Source organism: Channa argus, chromosome 16 (assembly GCF_033026475.1).
Source record: "Channa argus isolate prfri chromosome 16, Channa argus male v1.0, whole genome shotgun sequence".
NCBI classification, from domain to species: Eukaryota; Metazoa; Chordata; class Actinopteri; order Anabantiformes; family Channidae; genus Channa; species Channa argus.
The window spans coordinates 13389856-13403407 of record NC_090212.1 but is presented as its reverse complement, the minus strand read 5'-3'; the positions used below and the strand labels follow the sequence as shown (position 1 = coordinate 13403407).

Sequence of the window (13552 nt, the reverse complement as noted above, 5' to 3'; positions counted from 1 at the left end):
TGGAAATTACCAGGCAGCTGAGTTTACATAGAATCTAAAGTTAGATCACAAAAATAAACACCTGCGATTCAATCAGCAATGATGGTTAGTAATATCAACATGTCATTATCACGCTTATAATTTTCACAGGAAAAGTCAGGTTTATCAGACAAGTTTGTGCTAGATTAGATTATTACACTCCAAGTAACACACAGTTGCACATAAAATAAAAAAGACACAAACTGAGGCATAGCTGTTTAAGATAAAATTGTGTGCGCTGACTTTGCATTCCCCAGCTGCTTGTGGTTTTCTTCTTTATACCTCACCAATTTATCTCGTTTGTTTGCCTGCTAATTTTGCATAGCATCAGCTGCAGTTGTCCCCCATTCCTCTGCAGAAACCAGGAAATTGGACACACACACACAAAGACACGATGTACCGCTATGAAATCAAAACTTGCTGAGCTTGGTCACCATAAAGTTAAATAAAAGATTAATGTACACTAGATTTTTACTGCACGGTGAGCCACACACACACCCACACAGACACCCCGAAATAGTTTCCAACATTGACATGTGTTACAAACAGGTTGGTTTTTATTTTTATTGGAATACATATGGCCTGCTGTACAGTTGGCAGCTTCAAGAGGCATACATGCAGTTTGCGCCACAGTAAAGTTAAAACATGCACAATGTATTAAGTCTAAAACAGGGAGAAAAAAAATAAATCAGCCTCCCCACAGAGTCCACCTGGCATTGCTGACATTTAGAAATAAGAAATCATAAATCTCTATTGATTTTATTTTATTAAATGCATTTTTGTGTTTGACACCTCCATCTGTCAGTCTCTGTCTCCTGCTTACAAACCTTTAAACACTCGGCATTAAAAACTGTTGATTGTACAGGGCTGGAATTCTTGTGTCTGCATGTGAGTGAGTGTGATGACATCCAGTTATACGCAATGTTTTAATTCCTATTTTATATTTCATATTAAGAGTATTTGTGTGTTTATGCAATATACACTTGTGTCTGGGGCATCCACACCTCTTTCTTTGGCATCTCTTTCAAACATGACATTCAGAAGATGTACAAACCCTGAATTTATGAGAGAGAAAAAAAAGCAGTGAAAAGGCTGGAGTGCTGAAAGGTCCCTGATAAAAACAGGACAACACATGGTGAACTACTCAGCACTGCAGACCTGCTCAACTCTGATAAACTGCACACAGTGCTCACTCTTCAGTGACAATGACACAAACTCGGTCTCTCTCTCTCTCTCTCTCTCTCTCTCATTCATGGTGTGTCATCGTGTCTCCAGGTTGTGAGAAATGTCTTGCATTAAAATAACAAACACAAAATACAGGAAGTACTCTCCAGGAGTGTAATAACAAAGAGGAAGATGCATTATCTTGCAAAAAAATTACTATTCTTAAAATCAAGATTGACAAATACTTAATATATTTCAATAATAAGGCCCACTTTACAAAATTACAAGATTTCCTTAAATAAAATCTATCCGATATAGCTTCCAAAATAAGACATCTTTTGTTCAACAAAAAAATTAAAACATACATAACTAGAAAAAAAACCCTCAAATTGAATATTTCCCCTTTTATTTCAGTATCTCAGAGACAGGGTATCCATCCTGGGTAAACATTGGCACCATCTCTCACTGTAAACTGGAAATACTGTGGAATGATTTTGGCACAATGTTAGAAGGCTGAGATGCAGGCATTATAGGGTGCCATACCTTAAAAATGTGTTCAAACATAATTCACTCGCTAACTACATGCCAATTTCTTTTTTGTAACTGCTGAAATTACTCATAAATACAATTTGGCTGGTGCAAAAACACATCTGGCTAGAGTACATTCAGCAAACAGCTACTGAAAGTCAGTACAATACTTGGACCAAAAAAAAAAAAAAAACCTTCTTGACAAAGGACAAAATGGGGCATTAGTCGTTTGAGGTCCTAAAGTTAAGTGCTGGTTAAGTGCAAATTACAGCCTTATTAGCCTATGCCAACTAATCACATCATGACCCTGGTTTTACAATGGGGGCCTTCGAAGGCCTGCACACTGCCCAAGAGCCATTTTGCAGAGCCACACCAAACTCCACCATGTACATTCTAGTCTACATGAAAAACAAAGGCTTGTAAATAAAGTAAGTTTTAGGAGAGGATTTCTGTTATTTGAGCAGGGAAGCAAAAGCAGCCACTATTTAACCACATCCCAAATAATCTGCTCCAGCAGCAGCAACCATACAGACTGGCCTTCATTCCCAAATCAGAGCAACGGACTAACTGAAACAGCATCAAGCTGTTTCTATACGGCGCCACAAAAGCCATAGATGTCTTGAAACCTGCAAAGTCTTCACTTCAGTCCCAGACGACTAGTCAGTACATTTTCACCATGTCGACACTGCACAGGCTCTCACCTTCTGGCAGTAATGAATAAGATCTGTAACATGTGACTACTGGCATGACGGCCAAAACATATATAGACAGAAGTTGTAACTGGTTTTCATCATGGCAGTCCACTTAGGTTTCAATGGACGGAGTGGGTGTACAGTTAGGTTAGAGGTGGTGTTAGTGTACTTTAGGGCCATGTAAGGAAGAAAGGCTGCATGCATAGCAGAGGATGGGATTTCAACTTTGGCCTTTAAACAGCCCTGATTCCTTTGAAGAAAGTCTCCAGGAGGGAAACGCTCATAAAACCTACAGTTTCCGACAGCTGGACTCTTCCTGGGACCCCCGACTTGTGAATGCTCCTCAGAGTTCAGGGGGGGGGGGGGGGGGGGGGGGGGGGGAAAGGTGTCAGAGTACAAAGTTAGAAACTTAGAAGAATGAAAGAAAGTGAAATGAAAGTGAAAAGAAACACAGAAATGATGATGGCTGCACAGTTGTAATTGAGGGTGGGTGAAACTAATTGTTTGCATGGCTGAGTATCATTAACTGGGCGGAGAGAAAATCAACAACACAAGGAAAGGAGGCAGTAAGGCAGGTTCAGGGTTGAGGAGTGCATTCGTGTGAGTACTTGCATCCCTATGTTGCTAAATGCAATCATCCTGACCCACAGTGATGTCAGCCTCAGAGATGAATAAACAAAGGGTGGAAAAAAAAGAAAACAGTCCGATCCTATGTCGAACACACCTGCACAGTTATCACTGAGCTTCAGAACACACCAGTTCCACCATCATATTTGGAGCTTTGAACAAGAGCCCTCGCTGTCCTATTAATAACAATACACGCACTGATGGATGGCCATCAGTGCGTGTATTGCATCTCTGTGTGACCATGCATCTCTGGCAGACCCAGTGCTGGCTGAAATTTAGTACCCTCGTCTGTTTTGATTATCCCTAAAGTGGACATCACTGCCAAGCTGTCTGTCTGTCTTCTCTCCTGTATTTATAAGCCCTGAGTCAAGAAACAGAAGACAGGATTACACACAGACCCTGACCTCTGACCTTTTAGCTATCCGGGAGCTGCTCATCACTACCTAGAGACAAGCATCTGGCCCTCTGGGGGAAAAAGAAAAAAAAAAAAAAAAACACAAACTGAGGCAGAAAAACAGTATACATCACCACCAAATATCACTTTCCTGCTTAGGAAATGAGAATCTAAGGAAGGTGGAGAGAAAGAAAGAAAAAACAAGAAAGAGATCGGAGAAGAGAATGCAATGACAGAGAGAACATGGAAGGACTTTATGATCCATCAAGTCTTGGCACGAGCACTGAGAGCTCTGTTTTTGCTCCATCATAAAGCCAGGAGTGGCCATAAAGACTTCGCATGGCAATCCTTTTCGAGGCTGTGCTGCATCCTGCAACTCTTACAAACAAATCCAGAGGACATAGCTTTTTGGGGTGGTGCAGTCTTTTTTTTTTTTTTTTCTTTTTTTTTTTTAAAAAGGGTACTTTGAAGCTGCGTTGGAAAAAAAACTAGCTTTTTTCCTAAGTGAACCTTGTTTTGAGATCTCTTAGGGAGGAGCTCCCTCGCAGAATCCGTTTTCCCCCAGTTCCATACAATCTGTGCTCCAATGTACAAAATATATAAAGTAAAAAAAAAATATAACCTTACAATCATGATTGCATGTCATTTGTCATCAGATCAAGTTGAAGAATAGAGTGTAAATCAGGCTCACTGGGACAATCTACCTCACTTATTACATCTCAAGGCACAGATGAACATACGGCTTCATTACCATTTGTAATACAGGGCAAATGTACTGAGAATGAGCTTTAGTGAAAAATGTACATTCTGAAACATTTCAGTTTGGACACAGTCACCAACTATAATTTGTATCCAGAGCATGGTGACTAAAACTTACAGACTTTGTATGGGGGGCAGTTTGAAGCATGTCATTTCCTGCTCGCCTCTTCACGATAAAGGAACCTGTACATATAAGGAGATTAATAAATATTACATGAATGAGGGGGAGGGGTAGAATACAGGGGATCTGAGAAATACAGTTAGACTTAAGCAGATCGTGCCCAGCAGGGACTGACCTAACAGCACTGAAATTCATACCAGCAGAGCAATCAGGTGGAAAGCAGGCTTGAGCAAGTTCTTCAGCAGACCCCATATGTTAGGAGTTGTCACAGTTATGGTTACATGATCTTGTCTGACAAAGAACGCAGTCATGTTGGATTGTTGCATCAAGCCATCGAGCAATTGGTCATTCTCAGCTGCATTCCTTAGCAACATTCATAAATTTTGTTCTGGGATCAAAGTTTACATCCCCCTTTGTACTGCAGTTAATCTTGTGTGTCAGTCCAAAAATCCAGCTGGAGCCTATTCGCAGACTCAAATTATACCAAAGCTTTAACAATGTCTGTGAGTTTCTGGCACAGATATGCACCATTTACCTCAACGAAAACACCTTTTTTTGTTTTTTTAATTACTGGCCATTTCTAAATCAGTTTCTATGGCACCCCCATTGCTGCTATGGCCCCCACTAATGAGAGATTGCTCCAACATACCAACATCAAGTTGATATTTGTTATGTAACAAAATAATACACCTCTATAGAAGTAAGAAACGGAGGTAAGCTGAGACGATTCGCACGGCGAACCCAGTCACACACAAGCTGGCCTGTCAAGTTCTTGTGTCTTTCCTATGACTGGCTGGCGTGTACACAGTATTTACAGCAGCACTGAAAAATATGTCCACCATGCCAGGCCAGGTTTGCTGGTAATCCAAAGTCAAATGTTCAGTTTAAACAGAAACTCCTCTTTGCTATGGCTCAATACACGAATGAGGACAGTTGCGGCAGCTGTAAAAGAAAGCACCATGGATATTGTAGCATGGTTCGAGGTTATAAACAATGTCCCCTCCGATCATTCTGTTTGATCCCCTACATCTGCATTGGATTTCATCATGTGCAAACTATGATGATTTTGTGTGTATATAGTTGAGCAGAAAAGGGTTAAGGATGATGTAGAACAGGAAGCAAATTACAAAGAATCAAAACAACTGGTGAAAATGCCAAAAAGTAAAAATAAGGTCCCGGTCTGTCAAAATAAATGTGTGTGTGTGTGTGTGTTTTCGCTACTAAAATGTGGCTAAACAGAGATCCTTAACGCATGCTGAGTCACACACTTTCAAGTGATCTTCATTTATTACTTTGGGAACGTCAACATTTAAGACCTCAAATTAAATTCAGTTTGAGGTCACTGCATGCCAGAAGGTGGTGACAGCAGCTAAAATTAAACCTAACATTAAAAATGTGCATGTGTTTGCTTGTTGTTTTTATGGTCTGTGTATACTGTATATGTGTGAGTAAATCATAAAGCCAAGATGGCCCGGCTGAAGTGTCTATGCCGAGTACGACAAAAATCCTTTTTTTATGAAATAAAGTCTGCAAAGAGTAAGAAAGTAATTTGCTTCCTGTTTTTGGTCACATTTAAAGGTAAAGACCTGTACTGAGTATTCTGCATTAAAAATCCAGCCCTGTGAGATGAAGATGCATCTTGCATAACGTCATACTGCTGTTGACTGATTTATTTATTTATTTCAATTATGAGGATTTTAAATCAAAAGCAACATATCCAGCTGTTATGGTCCTGCTGTGAAAAGCTCTCTCAGTGTGTGAGTCCTTCTACCTCTTTAACTCGCTTTAAAACCTCTCCGGCACGCAGGAAAATCTCCTTCTGTCCCCAGCATACCAGCCTCTCCCTTGTCAAGTTTTAGGATTACACAATAATACATCTGACACATGAAGCAGAAGAGGAAACGTGGGCTGGTGAGGCGGCCTTCACAGCACTGTACAGGCACGGTCTTTCCTTTTATGCCGCTCTTTGTGCCGGACAGGAAAAGCTGTCCACTTCCCGGCTTACACCCATGCTCAGGTCTGTGCTTTGTTGCGATATATGCCCCGGCAATTTTTTTTTTCCTTTTCTTTGCTTGTCCTAAAAGCTGCAGATGTTGTTGTAGCCATTTGTTGATGGGAGACTGGTGTTTGGCTTTGCTTGTGGAGAAATGAATGGTGTGCTGTTAAGAGAAAAAAAAAGTAAAGAAAAAGTTACTTAATCCATCTCAACTTAAACTCCTCATGATATTCTAAACATTTCCCAGATCAGACAACGTAGACATAAGACATGATGAGGAAAATAGACACTCAATCGATACATTATTACAATTAACTTTCCCTTAAAACCAAGCTCACAAAGACATTTCTCCAGCTTTGCTTGCATATTTAAGAAAAGTACAGCTGAGCTACAAATAATTATTTTAATGACTCCTCAGAAGTGACCTACTGATTGTACTCCACCATGACAGATGTTGTTCACTGAGTGCTGTAAAGTGTGTTGCAGCAGTGTTTGGTCATCTTTAAAGTCTAAATCTGATGTGAAAGGCCCTTAAGACGAGTCACGTCACTGCAACATGGGTAATTAATCTCAGCATCCTTGAATTAATTAGCTGCAGGAGTTAGAAATGAAGAAGAAAAAGCGAGCAGTCTCTCACCTGTCCTTGTCGCTGTGGAAGTCCTACGTAGGCCTGAGCGGTCTAGTGATGTTCAGATTGACGATGGCTCCATGGTCGGCTCACAGCCCCACTCCTTCCCTCAGTTCTGGCCCCCGATCCTATACCCCGACTGGACAGCAGTTCCCCTCCTCTGGAGGAGGTCCCAGCTGTCTTGGCTGCCCGGTCGTAAGAACTCCCCAGCTGGTCACTGCTTGGTAGGTTCCGTCTCCAGGAGGCTTGGCTTTGGCTCGGGTTTGGACTGGTGTCTATGCTATCGGCAGCCTAGGGCAGTTTGAATATCAAATAGGGAAATAAATTAGATTGAGAACATTGTTATCCATGACTGAATGTTGAGTGGATTGGCTTCTCATTGGTTTCTCATTAAAACAGGGAGAGTTCATTTGACCCCATATTCTGGAGCCGTCCATGAGGGCATTTTATTTAAACCACTTGGGGCCTTCTTTGTACAGTGGGCATTATGGTAAATACATGCTGTTTATGTTAACTGGTGTGTGACAAGGAAAGTCTGCCATGTGGACTGCTGCCAAGGGAAAAATTCCCCAACCAAAAAACCCCAAACATACCCCAAGCTGAGAGATTTATAATTTGGTGGGCTGACTAGAAAACAAACCCCAAGTTACTAGTCTGTGGTGGCTACAACGGCACGTCCCCTCAGTAACCTCAGTAACCCCGTTTTTCAGAAAGCGAGAGATGACGATGCAGTTCCTACAGCACACAGTAACAGCACCCCACTCCTGTAATTTCAGCTTTAAAAAAGCACCATAATTAGTGACATTTGGTGGGTTGGAGTTGGCTTCTGGTGCAGTTTTAGAATGCATTTTCGCTAATTGGCTTTAATGGAGCCCTGCTGGACTGCCTTTCTCAGTCTCCAGGGGTAACAGACAGGAAATCAGTCACCGGCGATCCCTGCCAAATGGGTGTGCTCAGTGTGGTCACTTCCTGCCACACACACTGAGGGAGGAAACGGCAAAGTGGTATAATCTCCTTCTATGGTAAGCTACTGCTGCAGGACAGGGGGCTTTGACTAAGTTGGCATGTAATGCACTTCCTACGCTCAGCATGAGGCTTGTACATTTTAAAATATTGTAACACTCTTTGAATAACAAGAACAAAAAAAAAAAAAAATGTGATTATAAGAAAGGACATGACAATAGAGGTTTGGTATGTAATAATGGGACGTTAAGGCTGGTCATGTCCAGAGCTTTTAAACTTCAGTAGAAACAAGTTGCTGGTTTCCCTAGAAAACCCTTTTCCCCATGTGCCTGAATGTCAATTTAAGTAAATATTTGGGCAAGTGGAACCTTAGCCTGTAACAGATGCTGTAAAATAAGTGGATGTGCCATAAGAGAGGAACTCCACTGGGAATTGCAAGTGCTGCCGTCATCACAGACCTGCTCCTGCTTAGAGACATGAATGCCTTCAGCTTGTAAAAACCCAACTTTATGTGGTGTCATAGTCAGCAACAGTAAATCTCTCTGACAGCACAGCGTGTTGAATTCACATATCTAAAATTTAACTGTTGAGATCATGTGGAATATGTAGTCAAAAAGTAACAAAGGCTGTGTTCTTGCTGCTCTAAATCTGACTAATTAACACTTTATGTAGTTTATTTTTTGTACAAAATAAACTAAGTATAAAAATGACACGTTGTCGTCTGTACTACTTCTTGGCCAGTCTCTATTCTAAGCTAAACTAGGCTAAACTAACTATCTGCAGCAGTAGCGTTTACATCATAGACAAAAAAAGTATTGATGTTACCATTGAACTCTTGGCAAGTAAGCAAATAAAAATATTTTCCAAAATGTCAAACTCTTCTTTAAGGATGTTTAAAGCTTTATGTCCTGACACTTAATCCCTACAATCTTTCATTCAGCTCATGAACTCTAGAGATTTAGCAGGAAAATAAATGTCTCTCCATTCATTTTGAATGGAGAGACCCCCCCCCAACACACACACACACACACACACACACACACACACACACACACACACACACACACACACACACACACACACACACACAAAAGAATTCAGTTTGAAAATCAAAACAGAAACTGTGAGAAGACTTTCTAATACAGAATGAAGGCTGGCCAATTTTAGATGCAACACAAATAGCATGTCAAAGTTTCTGCAGAACAAATTACAACCTTGCTTTAAATCTGTCTGTTCTTGGTCTGGTGCCCAATTTTAAGGTATGCTGTTGCATTGCCAACCCAAACTCTTAAATCTGCTCTCCAGCAAGACAATATTCTTGACTCTTCAGGTGAAAGTTTGCTGAGATGATGATTGGTTTATTGGTTATGATTTATAAAACCCATTGATTTATTGCTTTTCACAGGTCATTTGTGCACCGTCTGTGGTCTAATGTTCTGAAGTAATATAAAAAAAAAAAACAATAAGTTCAGCTGCTGCATAGACTGTTATTCCACAGGGCTTTTTTTGCACAGACCATATCAAGTGAACCATGAACCATATAGACGCTCTGACTCCCCACTTTGCCCATCTACCACTGCTTTCTGACTCCACTAAGGATGTTTTGGTATCTCATTCATTGGCCATATCGGCCCCAAAGTCCTCAGCCAAACATAAGGTCATGGCTCATTCATGTATACACACTGAAGTTTGTTACAGCTGCAGCAAAGAGGAAGCCTTACAAAGCTGTTCTGTACTGAGTTGTGGAGCAATCTATGTACTAATGTCACAGATATCCATTTAAAGTAGTAGATTCCTGGGAATCAATGTCTGTAAAAACATTTGTGGCAATCCAATCGAGTGGACACTGGCAGACACATACTATTGATCAGACTGTGCTCCATTAATATTGGTTTAGACAAACCAGAGAGACACTCAGGGTTAAACAGCAGCATGGATTTGAAACATGACCTTTCCCTTGATGAAACTATGCCAAGAATAACTTTAAATTCATTTATAAAAGAGAAGAAGGAGGGAAGATAACCTGCTAGCTTTCACTTTGCCCAGGTTGTTCCAGGTTGCTTAAGGAATCTGGAAAGCTGTCTCCTCCTTAAGAGCGTTAATTGATTGTGTCTTTAAGTAAGCAGATTTTAAGTCTTCACTACTTTCATCACTGGGAATCCTTTTAAGTAAATGATAATAGATAGGAGATCAAGTAACATGAGGCACTCTTTAATCTTTAGCTAAAAAACACACACCTTTTTAACCAATTTCAATGTTCAAGCATAATTTAGGAGGCTTACAACAGCAGCATACTGACCTTTGACATTGCAATCAAACAATCGACCTATGGGCTTTTGATGGGCTTTTTCAGGGGTTACCAAGGATATTGAGGTGAAGGATGTGAGACGGGGTCAGAAAGAGGAGAGCAGGGTATGAATCAACTGCACTAAGATGATAACGTCGTAAGTAGACGTCATCCTGAAAATGCAGTACGGAGGTCAAGGTAATGTGGTGGAAGTGACGTGTACTGACTCGGACAGCGACAAAAACAAAAGGTGTCTATCCTTTAATTCTGAATCAGTCTATATCACTGCTGAAGCTTGAAGTTAGATGGATTTTGTTTGGCTCACTGAAGCTCGTGGGAGGGAGGGGAAACTATAGCTCAAAGCAGTTTTCTTACATTGGTCCAGCTGGCTGGAGAGACAAAGCCCAGCTGAAGTTTTCAGTGCCTGGGCCAGTTTTCTTTGCTGTGTATATGTGTGTAAAAATCATATGAAACAACAATTTTGAAGATGTGTGGGAGAAGTAAAATTAAGACAATTGTGAGCAGAGGGTCAGTGCAGGATGTGTAAAAAAAAGGCAGTACACTTTAAGTCTGACCGTTTGATTTTTACAGTGCTAATACATTACTTCTATTTATGACTTTTAAACATGTTTTAATTATAATTATAAAATTCACAAAATATATAGGAGCTAGGTGGAAAATACTTTGAATGGCAGCCAGGTAAAAGTCATTGACTGATTATGAACAGGTTGTGGTGTATACGCTTGATATGACATACAAACAGAAACCTTCAGCTGTGCCAAAAGGCCACAACCCTGTTACCTACTGATCCATATCCTGTCAATAACCCTTCAAGCAAAAGCAACAGAAACAGAAACACTCATACACCACAGGATATATGCACAGTTAACAGTGTAAAGCAAAACAAGGCTTAATACATTTCTCTGGGATTCTACAGTCGATCTCTGTGCACTGTACATGTAAATGCAAGAAAAGCAAACAATTTATTATAAATTCATTGGCCTTGATCGAAAAGAGAATAAAGATGAAAGATGACAGAAGGCAGCTAGCATGTGTGTCTCCCTGTCAACATACGGTTTATTTATAGGAGGTAAAACACAGGAATCATACTTAACGGCCTCTTGTCCAGCCTGATTTGTCAAACTGACAGATGGACATGTTACTGGAGCCACTGCACCCACGCTGTAAGCAGTAATACAGCCTGGTGACAATATATTATTTATCAATAGACATTAATAGTTTTCACCTCATCTTTGTGATGACTCATATAAACTTTCACACTCCATTATTTAATGTGATACATGCGCATAATCTCATGTGAGCGCATATACATATCGTCAACCACAGCCAGCCTCACTCTTTGTACAGAAATGAGCTGAACGGAGAGCAGCTGCACAACCGGGTTGTGCTTAAAGTTTCAACATGTAAGAAAATAAAAACTAAATATCTGAGAAACACTAGTCACCGAAAAAAGCTTAAAATCAAAGCTCTTTTATGATGACTAACGTAGACATGTGTAAAAAGCAGCATGTCTGTAAACTAAAACACACACACCTTTAGATATTACTGTTTGAATGTGAACATTTATCGTATGAAATGTATTTGTTGAAGAGCAATGTAGCCTGACAGTGGAACAGACTGATGTGGTCACACATTCAAATACAGGAAAGCTATTTTCTCCATCCTGAGGTTTTCCCTAACCTTCTTTTCCCCCTGTTGAGGTCTTTTTCATTGCCGTCCTCTTTTTTTTTTTTTTTTCTTTTGTCCCACCCTTTTTTCTTTGTGCTTACTGGGGCAGCAGGAGTGGGGCCTACAGAACTGCTGTGCTAAGCTTTAAGTTGCAGACCTTCACATCAGGGGAAAATGCAAGCTGGGCTCTCATGCAAAGTGGACACACCAGGAGCTCAGCACTGCGGTAGTAGTACTTTCTGGACTTTTTTTTCTTGGAGACAAAACTAAAGACAGCTAAAGATCATAACCACCACCTGCAGAGATTTGTAGATTTAGCAGAGAGTATTTCATTAGGTACACCACGCAGAAATATGTTAGGAACATGTTTATTGTTATATAGGAGATACTGCAAGGATCACTTAAACAAAAAGAGTAAAAAAGAAAATTTCTGTACAAATATTCTGATCACGCTTTCTTTATCACGCTGTTTTTCTACTTGGATCCTTTGACATTAAGACTATTAGTGCAGAGAGTGTACAGACAAGTTTGTTGTCCTACCAGTTGTTGTTGTGGTGTGTATGGTCGGGCCCAGGACTGAGAGGTCACAGGTGCGTGAGGCATGGTTCTTCCCAGGCCTCCGGTTTCCATTGTGGGAGACTGAGAGCACTTCCCTCTGCGAATCACTGGTTCGTCAGTGTCCTTAGTGTTTGAAACCGCACTGTTGATCCTGCGCATGTACACCTGTGAAAGGGAGCAACACAATGAGCAACTTTATTCCAATAAATCCCTGTTTGTGTGAGCAGTAAAGTGTCAAGCCTTGGTTTTATACGTTTATTTCATGCATCCATCCTCTTACCTCCGCAGGGGACGGTTTGGCTCCCTTCTGTGCTGCAGTAGCCCCACCAGGTCCTGAGCCACTGCTTATTGTTTCTTCTGTGTCAAAGGTGGTTGCCCGGTAAGCCTTCCATGTTGTTGCTGCTTCTCCCTCATCTTCAGATGCACCGTCTGCCATTGTTTTTGCACCCCCTCTCCCACGGCCTGTCCCCTCCATTGATGCAGTGCCTCTGTTCCTCCAGGTGCTTCTCACAGTCACATTCTTCATGTCTGCTAAACTGTCTTCTTGGGAGTGCTGGCTTTGTCTTTGGCTTCTCCAGCTGGTGACCGTGGTTGTGCTACTGCTGCTGCTGCTCTCAAAGCCTGACTCTGTGTCGTTAAAGTCTGCAGACGAAGGATCCGCGGACTGGAGGCTGAAATTGCTACGTTGGCAGTGCAGGTGACTTGTGGTGGCCGCCACTCTGGAAGTGTTGTAGAGTTTGGACCTGGAGGAGGTATCGCTGTAGTCATCCATGCCACAATCCTGGTCCTGGCACGGCCACGAAGTGATTTCACTCTTAGGTATGGAGATCTCATATGGGACGGAAATGCTTCCATGGTGTTCACTGCTGGGGCCTGGCAATGAGTAACAGTATATGAATAATCTTCTAGGCAAAACATATCACACATGCAAAAATCTGACAGTAAGACTGTCAACACAGTTATATGGTATGCTTCATAATATAGAACTTTTAAACACATGCTAGTGGCAAAGCTCTGTGGATTGCAGTGGTGGCACATGTCACATATTCTGGTTTATAACCAAACGACTGCAAAACTAAGACAACAATCATGATGGTGAACATGAGGAACATTATACCTGCTAGATAT

General features: G+C 41.1%; 1 protein-coding gene across 3 annotated transcripts in view; it reads right to left on the bottom strand.

Moving 5' to 3' along the window:
* Positions 1 to 553: 553 nt before the first annotated feature.
* The window catches only part of luzp1 (leucine zipper protein 1), a 45322-nt gene continuing 32323 nt past the window's right edge, over positions 554 to 13552 (bottom strand). For all 3 annotated transcript variants that reach the window (XM_067480568.1, XM_067480567.1, XM_067480570.1), the window contains 4 exons: positions 12705 to 13297; positions 12407 to 12589; positions 6937 to 7218; positions 554 to 6462 (listed from right to left, as the gene is read on the bottom strand). In XM_067480568.1, the coding sequence (XP_067336669.1) occupies positions 6979 to 7218; positions 12407 to 12589; positions 12705 to 13297 (1016 nt within the window). In that variant the 3' untranslated portion in view covers positions 554 to 6462; positions 6937 to 6978. The remainder of the gene's footprint in view (positions 6463 to 6936; positions 7219 to 12406; positions 12590 to 12704; positions 13298 to 13552) is intronic.